The 20,142-nt window shown below is 45.9% G+C and overlaps 1 protein-coding gene and 1 long non-coding RNA gene across 2 annotated transcripts in view; one reads left to right on the top strand and one right to left on the bottom strand.

Annotated features, from left to right (window-relative positions):
- The window catches only part of acsf3 (acyl-CoA synthetase family member 3), a 32,633-nt gene extending 29,353 nt beyond the window's left edge, over positions 1 to 3,280 (bottom strand). The window contains exons 1-2 of the mRNA XM_035396775.1: positions 3,198 to 3,280; positions 1,397 to 2,152 (exon numbers count right to left, since the gene is read on the bottom strand). Of these exons, the coding sequence (XP_035252666.1) occupies positions 1,397 to 2,083 (687 nt within the window). The 5' untranslated portion in view covers positions 2,084 to 2,152; positions 3,198 to 3,280. The remainder of the gene's footprint in view (positions 1 to 1,396; positions 2,153 to 3,197) is intronic.
- A 925-nt stretch (positions 3,281 to 4,205) lies between these two features.
- Positions 4,206 to 7,248, top strand: LOC118214824. The gene is made up of 2 exons (XR_004762693.1): positions 4,206 to 4,585; positions 5,392 to 7,248. It is a non-coding gene; the product is annotated as an uncharacterized LOC118214824 (long non-coding RNA).
- The last annotated feature ends 12,894 nt before the right edge of the window (positions 7,249 to 20,142 follow it).

Raw genomic sequence — 20,142 nt, 5'->3', positions numbered from 1 at the left:
CTAGCAGCCCATGTCATCTTTCTTTTATACACAAAAAGTGGCAGAAAATGAATGATGTAGAAAACAGCAAATCGCATTTCTGACTGAGGTGCTATTGAGCAAAGTGCTATTGAGTCAGAAAACCCTAGATTGACTTACTTAACTTAAAAAAAACAGACTACTGTAGAAATGTCTCCCCTATTCTGCTTTTTTTTTTTTTTACCCCAATTTCAATGAATCACCAGCTACGCCTGACTGAGATGTAGCTATGCCACCCACAGCCACGCACCAGGAGCACTGCGACTGACGGGCATGAACCCCGCCTCCGACAAACCAACCCACCAATCAGTGACTATTTTAGACCTACAGGACACACAGTGGTTACAGGAAAAAAAAAAAAACAAGCGTCAATCAGAGGAAAGGCATATCTCTCACTGACGACAACCGGCAGCCTGTGGGCGTCTCCTGCTTCACGGGGAGGAACTAATTCAGCAGTCAGTCAATGAAGGCCGGCTGAGTTAACACACTGAGCCTGACGGGACTCAGAAGCCCCGCCCACCTCACAGTACACATAGGGTGCCGCTCCTAACAGAGCCGCACAGGAGTTCCCCTTACAGATCAGTCTTATGAAAGATGTAGTCGCCACAGGAAGTCCTTCGCCCTCCACCGCTGTATTTCCATTACGTTATTAGGCACAGCCAGTTAATTACTACACGCTCATAAATTCTTATCGTTATTCAATCGATACATCATAAAGACGGCTCAGTCAGGAAAGCTTCCCTTTGAGGATAAAAACAGAATTTTATTATGCAAGATAGGGTGTAATAAATACAAACACAAAAGCACTGATCAAGGTAATGCCATTTAGATTCCCCCTCCTGAGCTAATGCTGTTGCAGATTGCCACATTAACAATGGTTTCTACTGCTCTGCTGGAAGTGTTTTTGCTGAAACCCTTCCTGTCGAAGCACTCAGTTTCAGAAACAGGGACTAAAGTCACACAACAAACCAGTTTCAGCTGGTTCAGACAGGGAGACAGCAGAGACAAGCGAAGGTAAAAATAATTATGGCTTGAAAGAACACAGAGGCCTCATGTTCTTTTTTCCCAAAATCATTCATTAATTCAAAGCCATTCATTAATTTAGAGATCAAATTTGTCGCTCCACTGGACATGCAGGTCACTTTTAACTGAAGATTTTCGAAAACAAATGCTTCCATTTAATGGAATAATCATGATAGTGATTCCAGAAATTCCCATATAATTAAATAATGGCAGCAATTATTAAAAAAACTCCCAAGCTCTCAAGTCAATATGCATGAAGCCAGTTTAAGCAAGTACTGGGTGAACAAGGTTTGGTGAGCCTGGCATTCAAACCCCAAAGAAGTTTCTAGAATAAGTAAAGCGAGGGTCTCATTACCATTGCCTGCAGGTTTGTGTGTGTGCTGAGCACTCCTTTAGGCCTGCCTGTGGTGCCGCTGGTGTAGATGATCATGGCTGGCCTGTCCGCCCAATCAGAAACGGAGAGCTCGGTCTGCGCCGTGCTCAGGGACAGCAGGCTGGAGGACGGGGGCAGCTGCAGGCAGGGCAGCCCCAGTTTGAGCGCCAGGGGCTCCAGGGCCTCGGAGTACGAGTGCCCCGCCACCAGCAGGGAACTCTGGGAGTCAGCGACGATGTACTCCAGCTCGGACAGGGGGTGCTTCCTGTAGAGGGGCACGGCCACACCCCCGCACATCCAGGAGGCCCACTGCGCCACCACGTAAGAGGCGTCGTTGGCGCACAGGAAGGAGATCCGCTGGCCCTGGAGGTCCCCGGAGCCGCAGTCCAGCGTCTCCTTTATCCTGTGAGCCAAGCCCAGGCTGCTAGCATACAGCTCCCGGTAGCTGTGGCTCCCGCTGGAGTCCAGGATCGCCAGCCTGTCCCCAAACCCCGGAGACCTGGCGAAGACGGGGGCGACGCTCCCCCCTACGGCTCGACGGCTGGCGCTGGAGGAGACGTACGCCCTCCTCAGGCCACCTGACAGAGTCCTCCTCAGCGCGGCGTTCCCCGCTGAAGCACGGGCACACTGCAGGCAGCAGGACCGGAGGGCTACACCTAGCAGCATCATGGCTGTGGCTGGTGGGTTCACACACCGGTAGCCTCATTCACATGCCACCCAGGGATTCCAAGCATGAACCTAATATAAAACACAGACAGCAGCAGGTGTAAGTGACTTATCCAACAATGAACCTCAGCACAACCGGGTCCCTGGGATTGCTCTGTGACAATACATTGACAAGTTCCTGCCTGTGCTGTATGGGATACTGCAATGTTGCCTTCTCCAGTGGGAAAAATGAATTATCTCAATTATTGGACGATTAACAAATAAAACGTTTGTTTTGGGAAATTACTCATAAAAAGATGTGTTCTGCTTAACTTTATTTTTTACCCCTCAAGAGATGTTCAGAACATTGAACATCTTCTGTCATTTGATTTGAACATTTTTTCAAAACAACAGTGATGTGCATTCTGGTGTGAAGGTGTCATGCTGTGCCCTTAGACCGCAGAGGGACCACTCCTGCTGTGCCATTCTACCAGCATGACTGAGAACAAAGCAAGCAGGGAACATGACATGGGGCACTGGGCTATGCCCCCGGACATATGTCTAATACACCCCCCAAACTATTTTTACACTCAATACAAAGAGGGGAAATTCATACAAGAACAGCCTATAAGGTAAACGCAGCTAGCTTACATCTAGATGGTGAGAACTGCAATGTTGAAGAAGCTTCACTGCCTTCCCAGAGTTGATAAAACCCAAAATATACAACTCGTATCGTTGTTTTTATATCCCAGTCATCTGTACACACAAGTTAATCTGTGCAAAAGAAATAGACTAAGTTATCTACCAAGCAAGCTAGGTACACTGCAGACATGTTGTCTATTATGCCAGCTGGATTGCTGGTTCAAGGGGAAAAGCGCCGTTTGTGAAATGCAATAAAAACAAATGTGTTTTGTTCACTTAAATCTGTACAACACAGCTAAGTTGCATAAGTGGCTTTAGAGGGCAGACCCGTTTTGATAAGCAGCTAGTTTGCAACGACATTACAGATCTCTTGTCAACCAGCTAGTCTCGTGCTTTGCACACCAATATTATTTATCTCAACCAAAAGATAATCGCAGATATTCTGGAAATATTAACAAACAATTTAACATTGATTATGTAAAAGCATAAGACGCACCCATTCGTTAGAAGAGTCTTTCGTGACACATTTCACCTTACTGACAGAAAACCGCTTCAAAGTCTTTGGTACAACCACAAATAAGTTCCGGAAGGAAACATCGATTTTCCCTGGCAAAGTTCCGATATATATATATATATTTAAAACAAACGCAAGGTAGCCACGTGTGCCACACTGAACATGCATGTTGAATATGTTCATAATAAGTATAAAAATGCAATTTTTAAAAATTTATAATATAAAACCCGTGTAAACACAGATCGGCTGATTTGCTGCACTGACAAGGTACACTCACGATTAAGCCTGCTTTCCACATACAGTACTGTAACTGTTGTTTTGTGTTTTTTTTCCGCACATGACAGCTGTGTCAAGGACAGAGCACTTATCATTTCGTATGCTTTGCTACTTGTCAAACTAATTACTTTATTGAGCCATGTTTCTTTCTTCTGTGACTTCAATAATGGCACTCATTTGAAATTTTTCACATTTTCAGGATTCCTGAGAAGAGTGAACAGATCGTATTCAGACTGTCCCTGATTATTCAGACCATCACGTCCTCCCAGTCACCACAAATAAATAGCTGAATAAACAGCGCACTTGAGTGGGGGAAAAAAACTGCAAGCCTGCCACTTCTTGACAAATTTGCACTGCATGTGCTGAGGAGCATCTCCACTCCTGTTGTGAACAAGATGTCACTTCAGCGGAGACAGTGGACAACAGAGAGTCAGGAGTGGGAATCTACAAAGCATCGATGGCGGAGAATCGCTGTTGGATGATTCTTGCTGGGACTCCTGCGTGCCAACTTGTTCTGGCATCGACTCACAGCGCGGGCACGCACAGCCACCAGCTGGCACTCGCGGGCCTCAGAAAAGAATTGTTCAGACATGGCACTCATTCAAAAAGTTTTCACTTCCCTGAACCCCTACGCTCTAAATGAGGATGGCATATTCCTGCAAACTAGGTGCTTTGTCTGAGAAAACTCCCCTCCAGTTTCGGAGTAGTATCGTCAAAGAGCATTCCCTCCACGAGCGAGGAGACACCATTCGAGAAGCTATCTTCAGATACTGCTTTAATCCTAAGATTTCACAACATAACACACTGGCACTACAAGAACTAAATATGCACAGTGTATTAACAGGGTGACGAAATGTGAACGAAATGCGGATTGAAGAAATTTTTGGATGTCTTCCATCGTAACACTTGGAAAATCTGCCTCAAATGTTTTCAACCGGAAATGACACAGCCTATTTATAGCGACGCAGGTCATCGTCGTCCTCGGCACATCAGACAACACACAGAAGATCCTTCGTTTAAGCCACTCAATAATACATATGGAGCCGCCCGGGGGACACAGACGGCGATGCACATTTGGACAGAAAGGCAACCTGGTGAGCAGACAGTTGGCGCTCGGTTTCCCCGGGCTGCCAGCCAGCGGCATCTGAGCAAGCCGCGGAGAGAGAGCGGGCAATGCGGCCGGCAGCGGGCGCCAACGGGCGCCCGTATCTCTGCGTTTTGGCTCGATCCACCTCGAAAGCATCAGAGAGAGACAGAGAGAGAGAGAGAGACAGAGAGACACCTCCTCTTCCGTGAGAGGGAGTGAGCAGAAAGCGGAAATCGTCAGAGTGCCAGAACATGTGTGGGGTTGGCGCCAGATGAGAATGTCTTGGCAAGCTCCCCGCTCCCCCCTTGCCCCACTAGGAACACATGGCATGTCGATGGCATCTGGGCTGCGTTGACTCTCAGCAGCTGCGCTTTGTCTTTGCCAGTTGGGACACTTGGCACCGCTACTTCATCAGCTACCTGTGGCTGTCCTGTGTGAGGATAGGGGGGATGAATAATTCTGAGCTGCAGCTGCAAATTTGACTTTTTTCCAAAACATACAGTACAGCATATGTGGGCCCGCCTTACTCCGCTCATGTACTTAACCATCTATCACTATGCCCATTGGGTGGATGCTTCCCTCACTCGGTACACTGACGCAGAGGGTGATACAGTTTGTAGGTTGACTACAGGTGGAGGAGAAGAACCTTTCTGCAGTTTGGAATGATGCCAGCCTCAGAAATGACTTGGATTACATTAGAATTTCCAAGAGATTACAATTTTCATGGTTGATTCCTTAAAAGAATAAATTGCTTGGAAATAGTTCTGTTTGGAAAATGACAAGTAACCATGGTTTTGTTTTTTTTTTTTCAAGGCTGGAAAGGAGTTTGAATGCTGAAAGAAATGGAATTACGTATTGGAATTACAGGAAGTGAGCAAAGATGAGTTCACTCAGGATACAGCACGAGTTCTCCTTGCCGTCCGTTTTTTTGTTGCAGTGTTCTTACTTTAGCTCTAATTTTTTTTAAAGGTCCTGCTTCTATATGTTTCGATAAGATCAATAAGGGCCCGAATCTGTGAATATGGCTTGCACTGAAAGGTACCTACTGGGCCATCTCCCAAAGCCTGAAGCATGCCTAGCTTCAGCATATCATTTCCCCAAGGCGATTTCAACATATATGTCAACTGCTAAGGATACAGTTTGCATCCAAAGATGATATCAGTCATGTTTGTAAAACATGACTTACAAAGAACCCCTGAACCTCTGAAATGCAAGGGAACTTTTTATTAACTGCATTATTATGACTTAATGCTCTGTATAAGGCCCTTACAGTCTCTCGCATTAACCCCAGCATATGACACTAAAATCCTGTAAGGGTGAGTGGGTTTGCCTAAACTTCATGTTCCATTGTTTTGAAGTGATCCAGACATTCTTTGAATTTCTGAGCCTGGGGTTTGCCTAAGATGGATTTATAGTTTTTCTCTCTTTTTTTATTCTGCAGTAAGAACATTTGTAGGCAAACAGATAATTTCTGTTACCATTCAAAGGCTGCTTTTTTCCCTGCCGAAAGTGACCCGTTGGGATTTTTCTCCATCTGTGGCAGGCTGACCCAGTTTAGCCCACGGCCACATCCAACTGTTCCGCGTCCCAAACATATGTGCTCTGGCAGGGGGATAAGCGATCATCACGGCGAGAGGCTGTGGAACGCGCGCTGGAGATATGACACTGGACCCGCCGAGCTTCTGCCTTCCTTCAGCATATGTCACCGGCACCCCCAGGAATTGCAGACTGGAAACGGATACAAGAAACAGCTCTGCAGAGAGGCTGAAATCATTTGTATAGGGCTGTGTATGTGTGTGTGTGTCTGTGTGTGTGTTTGGCCTTGACATACAAGGATCACACTATTGAAAGCGTACTCCCCTGACTGACCTGTGACACTGTGAGGAGGGGGAGCTCTGGCAGATGGTAATATCTGGCAGAAAAAGCAAGGAAATCGACTGGGTAGTAGAGCAGCTTACTGGCTCGAACATCGGTACTGGACCTTTTCGCACATGCCCTGTATGCTGTGTGTGGATGGTGTCAGTGCAGAGGGCTAAGGCCACGGGGGACCTGGGTGTGTGTGACACACATACGGGAGAGCATGCTGTTAACGGGGACAGGCCGTGGCCGCTGTTCGGGGTCCTCCGCGGCCTCGTTTATGGAGCGTGTAACTCGGCTGCCTGTGACCTTACCCAATGACGCGACTCAATCTGAATGGAAATGGCGCGAGGGTGCCGGGCTGACGGCTGGCGCCACGGCAACACTGAGGGAGAGATTAAAGGTGACTTGATGAATGGAGGTGATGGTGATAACAGTGAAGGTGAGCACTCCAGTTCCCCCCCAGCCTGCATGCTGACTTTGGGCCTGCTTCACTGGCTATTAAAGGTTTGAAGGCAGGCTGTGCCTGCTGATAGGTTTCCCACTAATGAGTTATTGATCCCTTTCTTTTCCTTCAACTTCCATCCAAGGCAACAGAAACAATCCGATTGGAAAAGGCAGACAATTAAGACTTTCGCAATCTGACTTTCAGACAGTGTAGTCTTTTAGAACTGGGGCATTACTTCAGGCCATGATAAAGATCTGCCTTAAGAACCATTTTAGGCTTTGGGCTTTTCAGGTTCAGGCTTACTGCAATCCACACATATCTCCCATGCTATATTTCTTGGATCACTTATTAAACTCTCAAAGTTCTTTCTTGGCTTTTTATTAAATAATTATGGTTTTTATGCTTGTTAGCACATTGCTGGTTCACATCATACGGACATGGAAGAAGGGGCTGTCAGCACCAACTCACTCATCCCGTCTTCTTTTCTCACATCCTAGCCCCCCTCCTAATTCTCTTTGTACACAGCTTGGCATCTGTACGGCTCTCCGTTTCCCTCTCTCTCTCTGCCTCATCCGTCCTTCCCCCCGGTGTTATCTCCATCTCCACGCTACGAGCCTGTCACGGTGCCATGGTGGTGTGTTCACACAGAGACAGCGCCATATGCTGTCTAGCCTCCCTGGGAGGGGACGGCAGCCGCCACAGGCTTGCTGCAGCGCCGCGCTCTCCCATGGATGATGGGTGCTTTCTCAGTCCAGTGGCCAGCCTGCCGTGGGGGAGGGGGAGGAGGAAAAGGGGGGTCTGGGGAAGGACAATTCCCCATCCAGGGTGTGAGTCTGTGGGCTCCACATTATCTATGAATAATTTTGAGATATCAAGCTTTATCATTTTCAAGTCCCATATCATAGCATTTTTGTGTGATATTTATGTTTAAAATGTTTTGAAAATAAATTTTAGGTGTTCACTCCTGTCTAGTCATATAGAAGCAAGGCATGACAAAAAACAATTTAAATGTAAACATTAAATTAAACATTTATTAAACTCAAAATATCATTTTTATTTTTCACGAGACTTCATATCCCAACAATTCTCTCTGATTCTCTCCCATCAGACGATCTCATTCTGTCTGTAGCAGCCCTCCTCCAACCTCCCCTGTTAATGAAGAGGTAGCGCTCAGCGGTAACTGTGACCTTGATGTTGGCGTCTAGGCTAGCTCTGTTTTGTGTGTTTTACGTATGATCTGGCAGAGGGGGGGGGGGGGGGAGGACCTCTCCTTTCAGGCATATTCAGAGTGTCAGCAGGAGGCTGTTCTGTTCTCGGTGAAAGCAGGTAAGGTCACCGTGCCTCTCATAAACAGCACGGAGACGGCAGATACGCCGTCGACCTTGTGCCGCGCAGCCCTGTCAATGGATCCACAATGAAGCGGATAACACGCCTCGGAAATAATTTGTCAGATGATAGCGGACGCTAATATTTAGAGCTCACAGAACTCGATTCCTGAAGAGGCTCTGAACTTTTTTGAACTATTTTTCTCTAATGTTTACCCAGGGGGGACGCGTCCGATGGTGGGGGAGAGGGGAGGGAGGGGGGGGGGTCGGGAGTCGTGTTCTGAATTCATCTTCCCCGGGTGTTCGTTTCCACTTTGCATTTCAAGCAGAGAGGTTTAATACTCAGCTAAATCGCAGGAAGGATTGTTAGGCACGCGTGTTATTAATTTTTTTAGGTCCCACAGCGTCTGTATGAATCTTAATGCTGCTGACTGGGCCGGTGCATGATTGACTTTCTTTAAAATATGAAGAAGCTTGCTGGAAGCACCCAGGGTCATTAGCTGAAAAGTGGGCACAAATCCCTCTCTGAGGCAGCCCGGCTTCACCGTGTTAAATGTGCTTCTAAAATATTCATAATCATACACACACATACACGGCACACTGGGGAGCAGGAGGAGAAAATCAATATTCAAATGTATTCCTGTTTTCATGTGTGGTTAATTATCTGTGCTTCTTAAACCGTGAAGTTTGTGAACAGATGAAGAGTATCTTTCTCTGTGTGAAAAGGTGCAACATATTCCAAGCTATTGCCTTTGTTGAGAGTTGTAACTGTAAGCATTTTAATAATGTAGATAATATAAATAACTAAATATTATTCCGGAAAAAGTAGTTGTACCCAGTTGCCTTCTGTTATGGGTTGCAGCCACATATGTTTGCGATATCATATTTGTAAACTGAACCCTTTCCAACTTCATAGTTGTTTCCCTTCGCCCTTCCAATTCTTTATGAAAGACTGAATGTTGATGGCTTTTCAGGTTTCATTGCATTACGTGTGTTGGGAAGATTATTTCAGGACAATGCAGCAGGTTTGTAAAGCAGGGCAGGGTTATGGGGCATAGGACAGAATGACACACCATGCAGCAGCAGTTAGAGGCTTAAGGGTTAAAGGCCAACACTGAAGCTTGACTGGCACTTCATCTGTTGTGAGGCAAACTCTGTTGCGGAGTCCCTCTAGAAGCTCTCTCCTGACACTCTGTTTATACTGTGCGCTTCAGCTGGACCTCCCCTGCCCAAACTGAACTCCTGCTTTTTTTGTGAGTTAATATACAGGGTGAGTGCGTGTATGTGTGTGTCTGTGTGTGTGTGTGCGTGTATGTGTGTGTCTGTGTGTGTGTGTTTGTGTGCACGCGTGTATGCGTGTATGCGTGTTCGTGTGTGTGTGTGTGTGTGTGTGTGTGTGTTTGTGTGCACGCGTGTATGCGTGTTTGTGTGTGTGTGTGTGTGTGTGTGTGTGTGTGTGTGTATTTTTGGAGGGTGGAGGAATACCACATGGCCACATGGTTCCTCTTAGAGGAGATTGGTTCCAGCATGCTGCCTGGCTTTCATTGTGCAATCACTGCTCTGCACTTCCTGCACGGTGTTTAAAGCCCACAGATTACCCATTGGGGAGCTCCACTTCCAGTCAGAAAAGGGCAGCTGAGTACAGTGAAGGGCCTAAATTCACAGGGAGAGGCTGTGGACTGGGCGGAGCCTGCACTGCAAGCCAAGGCAGGCGAAATGCTCCACACAAGCCCATTGTTTTAGGCACCGTCAAATAATGAGAGAAATGCATGGTATGTCAAACAATCAGACGCACAAGATGCACAATCTGTGGTATACCGTGACCGTTTACTTTGCGATGTTTAAAGTATTTATAGTGACGATTATGTTTCCAGGACAGTACCCGCATAATGTGTGCTATATATAGTTGCTGAAATGGAAGAGGAGTTTGGTTACCGGCCTATCAAAGGGTGGAACATGTGCGAGGCAGGTGCTGGGATGGGATATGCCTAAACAATCATGCTAATGCATAAAAGATGTCTGCCTAATTGAGGCCTCTTTATAATAGTGCTGCTGTTAACAATGGCTCATCAATGGCAGATGTGACTGGGGCAATAAAATTAGAAGCACGGGGAACAATGCAATAGGCAAAACAAAAGAAAGTGAGGAGAATGCGCAGGAGGAGGAGGGGGTTGGGGGGGTACACAGACCCCAGCAGAATCCTGCCTTCCCTACTTCCCCACCTCATAGTTTATGTTCCTCATTTCCAAAGCAGGGACAAACCCCAGGGAAAATCAGCACTCAAGGAAGGCCTTCTCAGACAGCTCCTTTGAGTCAGGTGTGTTTTTTTAAGAGCCGCCACATCAGTGCTGTGCAAGACTCTCAGTGGGGACTTCAAAAGAACAGCCCATGTTTGTGCGTCCCAGGTGACGATGATGATGATGAGGCACAAGCGCACTGTACGTTTAACACGAGCAGAGGATTATCAGTGTGGGCCTGACTGTGCTGAGCAGACTGAGCCCTGGCGTGCTGGTGACTGGCTCACATCTGGAGCGCCCCCTGTGGGGCACAGAGGGGGGCACGTCTGGCATGACACAGAGGGCCCTGGAAGACCGAGCTGGATCTCTGACTGGGCAGAGACATGCGTGTTCCAGTCGCTCCAGCTACACAGACTGACTCGGTGGAGAGCAGCAACACAATCCCAGCTGGCTCCAGTCATTGGCTGGAGAGACATTTTTTAGTGTAATTATACCACGCTGAGATCAACCCAGAGGCCATTCCTCAACCACAGAAATGTGTGCCTTCCAAGCTTTACACTGCCGTGCAATCAAACCGTTTAAATGGATACAGTGCATGACATGCTTGTCTGGGCTGATGCAACTCTCTGCCTTTTAGGATGTAACATTAAACATCTCTGTGGCATTTACACTTGAGCTTATCTCAATGCGTATTGATCATTTTTTTTATGTGGCAGCATTGCAGTTTGGAGGATTGGGAAGCACCGCAACTGTATTGGTCCATTAGGAGACTATTAAAACAGTAGCAACTTGCACTTAATGATTATATAGGGCGGAGAATCAAAACATTCGATATGAACGGTGCCTGGAACGAGGCATTAAAAAATGCACATGAAGCTCTCATCTCCAGTGAATACTGCACAAAAATTATTTATTAAAATGTAAAACAGCCTTTTGAAAAATGGTCGACGGTGGATAGAAGAGGGCTATAATTGATGAGTTCAACAGGGAGGTTCAAGGGGTTCCTGTGTGATTAACATAGGTAGATTCTTCAGTAGTTCCTCAATATGGGGATGTATGCTATCATCGGACTGTATATTGATTCATCTCTGCGACTGAGCCAGCCGCCCCCCCCCCCCCCAAAAAAAGATAATTTCTTTACATTTATTTGGCAGCTGCTTTTATCCAAATTCATTTTTAAAAAGCGATGTACAATAAATGCATACCGAAGGTCATTGGAACAACTCATTATGTAACAGTTATTCATAGCCATGAACACATTAAGTCCAGATCACACAGTAAGCATAGGCTAGGTCAGATAGTTTCGGTAAGTCAAACTAGGAGACATGACAACGAGCTACAACATCAAGATAATGATACAAGTGCAATATAAATGCTGGATGGAGATACAAGTGTAACATGAAAGTACTACAGGAACAAGTACATGTCATAAAATCCTAGATTGGGAGTGCCCTGCAAAGTAGTGATCGTTAGCCTAGGTATAGTCTGTAGAGATGCATCCTCAGACCATGGCGGAAGATGGGTAATGACCGAGTGGCTAGTAGAGGAATGGGGAGTTGCTAAATCCTCTGTGATTGGCCTGATGGAGTTTAAGCAAAAGTGGTTGGTTTTAAATACTCATTGGTATTTCTATCTAGGGTGTGCCTGCTACATTAACTTCTAGATTGTGCCAATCTCTGTGGTATTGCATGGAAATTCTGTCCCTCGCCCTACTCACTTTTTGACCCTTGCTGATGGCCCTACCTTGACCTAACCTGGACTCAGTTTCCTTCTTCCTGTTGACAAAAGCACAGGAACAGCTGCACATGTTGTACCTCATCTCCAAGGTCAAAAAACAGCCCAAATTATATACTGTGACTTTGAATGTTCGGAAAATCGCTGGTAATTGGAAAGGTGCTATTGGGAAAGTAACAGCAGTGATACTCAGTATGCTGAACACGGTACAACCATGAAAGTGTCATTATAATAGAAAATGATACAACCCATATGCCTCCATCAATACACAAGGGCCAGACCATGGACCCACCTCAAAATAGCTTGTGTGGCGGTTCTAGCTTGGAAGTATAATGCGTAAAACAAGGTTATTACGAGCACCTTGTCAGAGCAAAACATTGGTCTGGGAGGTAAGAGATCCTGGTAATGTGCAGGCAGGTTTGGTTTGGACATGCCCTTTCTTTACTGGGGAACTGTGAAATCAGAAATTAAACGGCTCAGCATCTTGGAGCAATTCAGTCCAATGAGTCATTCTCTCTCCTAATTGTTTGTTTATTGGTGCCTCTTCAGAAGCAATATTGTCAAGCGTTTCATGGCTCTGTGAAGACAAAGTGTGTGCTAGAGGTCACATGGGTTCAAGAATACAGAGGAGCTCTGTGCCTGAAGAGCGTGGTGTGGGGGGGGGGGGGGGGGGGGGGTGGGTTGCGGGGAGAGGGGCAGGGTAGTCAGCTGTGCCAGGACTGTGTGTGTGTGTGGGGGGGGGGGGGGGGCAGGTGTGCCTACATGAGGATAAGGAGCTCAAAGAATGGCTGGTCAGTTGATCAACTGGTCAGAAAACATAGGACCGGGGGGGTGTAATGACATGGAATGCCAGTAGCTGCATTATGACATGGAGCACTGGTTCTTAAACTTTTTAATATCGGAACATAAATTAAAAATACTTTTTAGTATCAGGACCCAAATTAAAAATTTAGTATCTTTCAGGGACCCACAAAATGTGCATACTCACATAGCCTTGTGGACTGTAGACTCATTCCAGGACCCATCTCATACACTACCCACGACCCAACACTGACATGGACAGACCGCTGGGTGTATTACGAAATGGAGTGACCAGTAGGTGTGTAATCACACAGAGAGCATATGCACTACAGTAACTAGCAGCTGAGACCATGACCCCTTTGACCCATTGACCTCATGCAATCAACGTGCCCCCAGCATGCCGGCGGGACCTGACTGGACAACCTCTGAAACTGACCTCAACAGTTAGCATCGAATCCATATGATACAGTGCTGGAAACAGAATGTGCTCTTACCCTGTGTTTTCAGAATAATCAGCTGCTGAGGACTGAGTGAGAGAAAGCAGAGTTGCGTCTGAGGGAGGTGGTGGGCATTGCTTCATTTCCGATGCCCACAGTCGTATTGATCTGGTTAATGTAATCCCAGTCAAACTGCCTAAGCATAGGTATTGTCCATTAAAAGCAACCCTCTCTCTCCCTCTGCCCCGGCTGTACATATGCCATCTGTCAACCCCCCCCCCACCCCCCCCCCTGACCCCCCCATCCCATGTGGCCCTCTGCAGCCCCGTAATGAGGGGATTAACCGTTTGCGGTCTGGAGAGAAAGAGGGGGGGGCGGCGGCGGCACTGAAGCGGGTCAGCGGTGGTCCTGGGGCGGCAGAGATCCACACTGGGGCAGGTCCGTTATCAGACGCTCATTGTTCTCTTACCCCCACCCCCACCCCCGTCCCCCCCCCCACCCCCACCCCAGGCTCTGATGACACTGCTGACTGACAGCTGCTTCCTGTGCCCAGCCGGAGAGCAGGTGTGATCTCATAACAAGGGGAGAGGCGCCGTTTTAATCAGACGCCCCTGGTGCTAACGAGGACGAAACATAAATGATGGCGTCGTCGTCTGTTCCTACGCACCTAAATCCGTGTGTTATTCAAGCTTTCACGGGAGTCACGCTGCAGGACGCACCGTGATACGCAATATGTCTGTGAGATTGTCTACCTCACTGTACCAGTTACCATTTATAATCACCTAGGAAAGCAGCTGAGTCCGAATGCTCTCTCCACAGTCGCCATTTATGTTTTATATACACTGTAGACAGCTGGAAAATGTGAACCAGAACCATCCACTGTTGAATGGGGTCATTGACTACCTATTCTACTGCAAGAGCAAAGGGGTCAAGCTAAGTAAATAAGTTCAAGGAACTGGCTCTGAGTATTTTCCAGTACAATGATTACAAGCCATGCAATGCCTTCCTTGCACAGCAAATTGTATTGTTAATGCAAATCATCACATTGATTGTATGACCTTACATGTTTCTTTGATGCAAGTGATTTCATTTACTCATACTTTGACCTCAATTATACATAATAACTCACTTCATTCAGGTTTAATTGTTGTTAGTAATGCTGTGAACAACATTTAATCAATCAAATTTTTGGAGTCAAAAATCCAAAATGTGTGGAATAATCTGCAATGCTTTAAAATCTAATTTAAGATGCCCATTTAGAAGATTATTGAACTACAAATTAGTTGTGAGAAGTACTGCTCGTGTTGCCAAAAACTGTTATAAAATTGGAAAAAGTAGTTTTTTCCATGATTATAAATGAATTGATGAAGTGGCCCTCTTGAACAATTCACTTCAACAGGCAATTAAACAATCTGGTGCTCAAGCTGTGAATCAGAACACATGATGAAGTGAAAGATCTGCCAGAAACTGAAAGTCTTTAGAAACAACCCTGAAGGATAGCAATAGCAAAGGGGGAGAGAAAATTATTCTATATCTAAACCCAAAAATAAATATTTCTGTCTTTCATTCTCTGAACCTCATTGTTTTTCTTGTCTGGACTGCGCTCTGACTGTGATCTCACAACTTGGCAACGCCTTGGTTTCTGCAGAGGATTACAGACATGGACAAACAGACAGCCTGTGTACCAAACCCTGAGGCCATGTCAGGAAGAAGCACAATTCTGAGTGTAAAGGAAGCATTGGATACTGAAGTGTGTGAGCCAGGGTTTCTGTGTGTGTGTGTGTGTGTGTGTGTGTGTGCGCGTGTGTGCATGCTTGTATATATGTGTGTATGCATGTGTGCGTGTGTGCATGCGTGTGTGTGTGTTGCAGTCTTCTATATGTATGCGTCAGCAGCAGGGGGATATGGGTAGTGTGTGGGCAGCAGATGTCGGACCTCTCACCCCTCCCCCACCTTGGGAGCACCTGTTGGGCCAGGACCATCTGGAGACTGAGACATAATTGTGTTGGGGACATCTTGCCTGCTTGGCCCCACCCCAGATACATATTCCCTCCGCCCCCATGCCCCTGGCCTCACCACCTCACGGAACATTGACCTGGATGATATGAGGCCTATCTCTGTCACCTCATTATGTGAGACAACAGAATGCAGGACTGTGCAGTCAATGTAATGCACCTCAGGCAAGGAGAAAACACAAACCCCAACTCAAAATTTGGAATAAATTACATGGAAGTGAAGAGGTAGACATTGCATATGTGCATATATCTGACAGTGTGAGGGTATTTGTTTTCACTTATTGTGTATTTGTGTGCACGTGAACTATTAGAAAATCCAGTGTGTGTGTGTGTGTTTGGGTGGGTGGGTGTGTGGGGGGGCGGAGTGGTGGAGGTGGGGGTGTGCGTGGGTGTGTGGGTGTAAGATGCAGATTATTGTTTCCAGTGGAAATGACGCCACCTTGAGCTAGGTGAAAATGTAAGCCCAGGGAACATGTTTGTGTGATGCCTGGGTGTGTCTGGCAGGGGTGTGGGGGCGGGGCTCAGGGGCTGGGATCAGGGAGAAGCATGCAGCCCAACAGGGAAGGCGCCCTCCATGCTGTACGCCTCATTCACTGGCTTGAGGGAGTGAACTTGAATGTTCAGTCCATTCATTTCTGTGCCAAAGGGCCAATATCACCCTCCCTTCTGCCATTACTTTGCAGTTTTTCCCACTCACTTTCACTCGCTTTTTCAACCTATAATTCTTCCCTTCTCACTTTTTATACCTGTTGTTTCCTTCTCTTTTGTGTGCCTGTTTCCTCTCTCGCTTCCTCTCCTCCCCTCTCTTAAACCCACAGGTTACACTTCTCCATGTCAACACTGAGAAGCAGAAAGCCATTTTGTAACTTTTATATTGCTTTTGCTCCTCTTTATAAATCTGAGCTTGCAACTGAAGTGACAATATTCCATTGCATTCTGGTGGAGTGCTATTATTAGAGGTGGTCGGAATAATGCATTAATAACAACAATGTAGAATTTGCAGAAATGTTGTTATTGCAAAGTCGTAATTATGGAATAATGAAAAAGCGTATCTCTTTGCAAATCTTAGCTAGCAGATAAAAAGTAGAAAACTTTAATATTTAGATAAACAAAAGTGAAATACTGAAAAGTGAGATATAGAGAGATATTGATAGCGAATGCTTACAGGCACCAGAGCTGCTTAGCATCTGACTTATTATTTATTACAAAACAATATTTATTACAAAACACAATAAAGACAACATATAGTCAGACTATAAACAGCTCAGGTGCCTATAAGCTTTCACTATCAAAATCTCTCTGTCACTGCTATTATTCACTACAAACACAAATAGCGCTATTGAGAACAATTGACTTGAGATACCATGTTGTTTCACCCACCCACTCAGGATTAGGTTGGGAGGGGGGAGTGGTTAGGGTTAGGGTTAGGGGGGGCAAGGAGTGGCTGTTTTTGGGTCAGAAGTGATAAGCTCCTTCTGTGATATGATGTGATGAAAAACAGGACACATGGCATGCTATATAGGGCATATCAAATGGCCGCCGCTCTCTTAAGATCATGAATAATTAGACGTGAATTACCAGGTCAGACTCGGTAAGGAGAAAGTCCCCTCTGGACAAACTCTCTAATGAGAGCACGTTTTTGGATCAGCGTTTCCCTGATTTCATCTTTCGCTTGATGTCATTGTTTGCTCAGAACAAAAAGTCCCTTTGTATTGTTCCACTGCTGGATCCCATCTGCACCGGAGCAGCGGAACACAAATCCATATGGTGCGCACGGTCACGGGTTTCTCTTTTTCCATCTGAACGTTTCTTCTGTTCAGCACTCCAACAATAATGGATTCACAGTGTCAAAAGCGCTTCTGTAAAACACGCAGGGCAAGGAAACTATGATTGCAGCCAGTTTTAAGCAATCATTATGTCAGATATGGGGAGGAACTGCCTTTGAGTGTGTCGTGGGGGGACTCGGAAGGGGACATTTGAGATGGGCGCAGTGTGGTGGAGTTGCAGAGGGAGGCCATGACACAGACGGAACGTGATGCATGGCTTCCCTCTCTCAGCCTCAGCCACACCTTCCTCTGCAAGGTCATTAAAGCGAGTGGAGATTATGCGCTCCTTCCTCATCTGTTGGTTAATTCTTTATTTCTCTATTCCTGTAACAACCAGCCCCCCCCTCCCTCACCCCACACAGCACCACCCCCCAACTGCTCCCGCAGCCTAGAAGAAAAATCCACCCCCACTCGTTGTTATATGGAGTGCAAGCAGCAGGCCTTTTTTAGACATTCCCATCTGCTGTCTTGCACCTTTTAATCTTTCCCCCCCACCTCCCATCCCCCAGCCCCCAGCCCCGCCTCTCAGCCCACAGCCCGCTCCCTCCCTTCCCAATGTTACCCACAATGCTCACCACCATGCCGCTATTTGCCACATCAGCATTGTGAATGCTGCTGCAAACTACTCCCAGCAGCACTTCAAATGTGCATTTTTTAAATGAATCTAAATTCTAATTGCCAATACAATGTATGCGCTACATATCAGTGTCCCTTCAGTCAATGACAAGTGAATGATTGGTTAGTTGATATTATGATGTATTGTTTTTTTATGCTGTTTTTATTTTTATATCTCCGTTTGTTTCAATGACTGTTGCCATTAAGGAAGAGCAATTCCATGGTTGACTCTACTTTTTGAACAGGCCCTGTCGGCTTGTCATTTTGCTTCACTGTACTTGTGCTTCTTTACCTTTGCCATTGTAGTAGCTAGCTAGCTACAAACGTTGATCCACCCCACAGGCTCTATAGCCACACCCATATCTCCCCACACAGAAAAGAGTGCCCCGCCCAGAAACATCGCAAACACATTTTTGAGGAGCACGCATTCGGCAAATGTGCACAAAGACAGAGGTTGCCAGTGCATCATAGATATGACCGAGCATGATTATTTTTAAAAAATATTTTCAAGGTAAAAATCCTGCCTAGTATGCCTTTAAATTTATGTTGCAGAATAAGCTAAGGTTTTTTTTACAGGTAACAAAGCACATCTTTATAAATGAATCATTTTATAAGGAGAAGGACCGGTTGTCAAAAAAGGAAAATGAATAGTAACACTAAAAACGCATACTGTAACCTGTAATGCAAAACAATCCAAAACCATTAATGTTACGCATTTTACATTGTGCATTGCTTGTTCAGTGCCACATTGGTGACTGGTTAATGGTAGAGAACAGTAAGACAGAGTAGTAGCTTGGCCACAGCGTTGCGTTGGAGTGGCTATTCAGCAGATGTGCTGCGAGATCTGAGCCATTGGATGATTCTGGGCATGGCCACTCCCTGTCCTGTCTCTCTTAAATTTCTCTCTTTTTCTTCTGTGCATGTGAGTGTATGTGTGTGTGTGTGTGTGTGTGTCTGCGTGTGTGTGTATGTGCATGTGGGGGCGTGTGTGTGCGTGTGCGTGCATGCGTGTGTATGTGCATGTGTGTGTGTGCGCGTGTGTGTGAGTGTATGTACACATATGTGTCTGCAGGCAGGCCTGGGGAATGTCCTGTAATTCTACAGAACAAGAGGCAGAGGGTACAAGCTGTCTGGCCATATTTTGCATGTCACCTAGTTCTCTGGTTACATCAGAAATTCTTTCCTCCTGCATTGGAGTCCTGTTTTATAACATTAGCAATTTAGAGTACATTATACATTATGCCTCCAGATCTGAATCGGACTTGTTACATTTTACATTTTACATTTGTAAAATGAATCTGACAAGTTCTGCACTAGGGTCATGTGGAGGCAGTGATTAACATTATTGCATGGCTGGTGGTGTCTGCCGCCTTACCAGTTATTGGCAACATAATTGTGAGGTAATTGACCTCCATTTCAGTTCTCTAGTGCCCCTGCAACAGATCAAAAGTCACTTTAAACACTGGCATCCTGACAGATTGCTAGCTGGCTAACACAACAACAGACTACATAATGTTGTTGGTTCAGTATTGCTTTCATTGAAGTTGTGAAGTGATATTTTACATAGTAAGGTGAACAGGTGTACAGCATCACAACTCTTAATATAAAGGTGATTTTATCACAGCTTCAAATGTTATTTGACCAATCAGCAAACAGGACTGGAACTATCCAGGTTAAAAGCTGGATATAACTGTGGTATTGGGCTTTTGGCAATATTAGCACACAGCTTCAGTGCTACTTTTACAGTATAATTGATTATATTTCAGATGGATTTTTTCATCACGTTACCACATCATGAAACAGGAAATTAACTGCATTTTTTATTCACTGTGCTGCCACCCTGTTTCATTTGGTGAGATTGTTACTTACCAGGGTGTATGACAATTTCAGAATAAATGAAACAGCTCCAATCAAGACTCAGGGGAAATAGACAAATGAAAAACCTTTTTAACTGATGAGTTGAAATCAGAGTTGTGCTTATTTTTGACAGCTTGGTAGAGCGGTTTGGGAGCGGAACAGCCCTGGTGGACTGTACAGTGTTTCCGCTCTGTTTAGCTGCCTGCAAGATCTTGATTGTTTACGAAATCAATACAATTGTGAAAGAATCATTTCCATCCAGCCTTGGGCTATCGAGGACCGACGCCCCCCCGGCGCTGGATGATTCTCCCTCAGAGGAGGGCATCCTTAATCCTTGGTTGCCTGCCTCCATGCCCTGGAGCAGTTCAGAGGTAGAAGGGGAGACCGGCATGGGCACTTCTCTTCGGAACTG

This window comes from Anguilla anguilla, chromosome 16, assembly GCF_013347855.1.
Source record: "Anguilla anguilla isolate fAngAng1 chromosome 16, fAngAng1.pri, whole genome shotgun sequence".
Taxonomy (NCBI): domain Eukaryota; kingdom Metazoa; phylum Chordata; class Actinopteri; order Anguilliformes; family Anguillidae; genus Anguilla; species Anguilla anguilla.
Note: the sequence above shows the minus strand (reverse complement) of the source record. Positions and strands in the feature narration are given on the sequence as shown.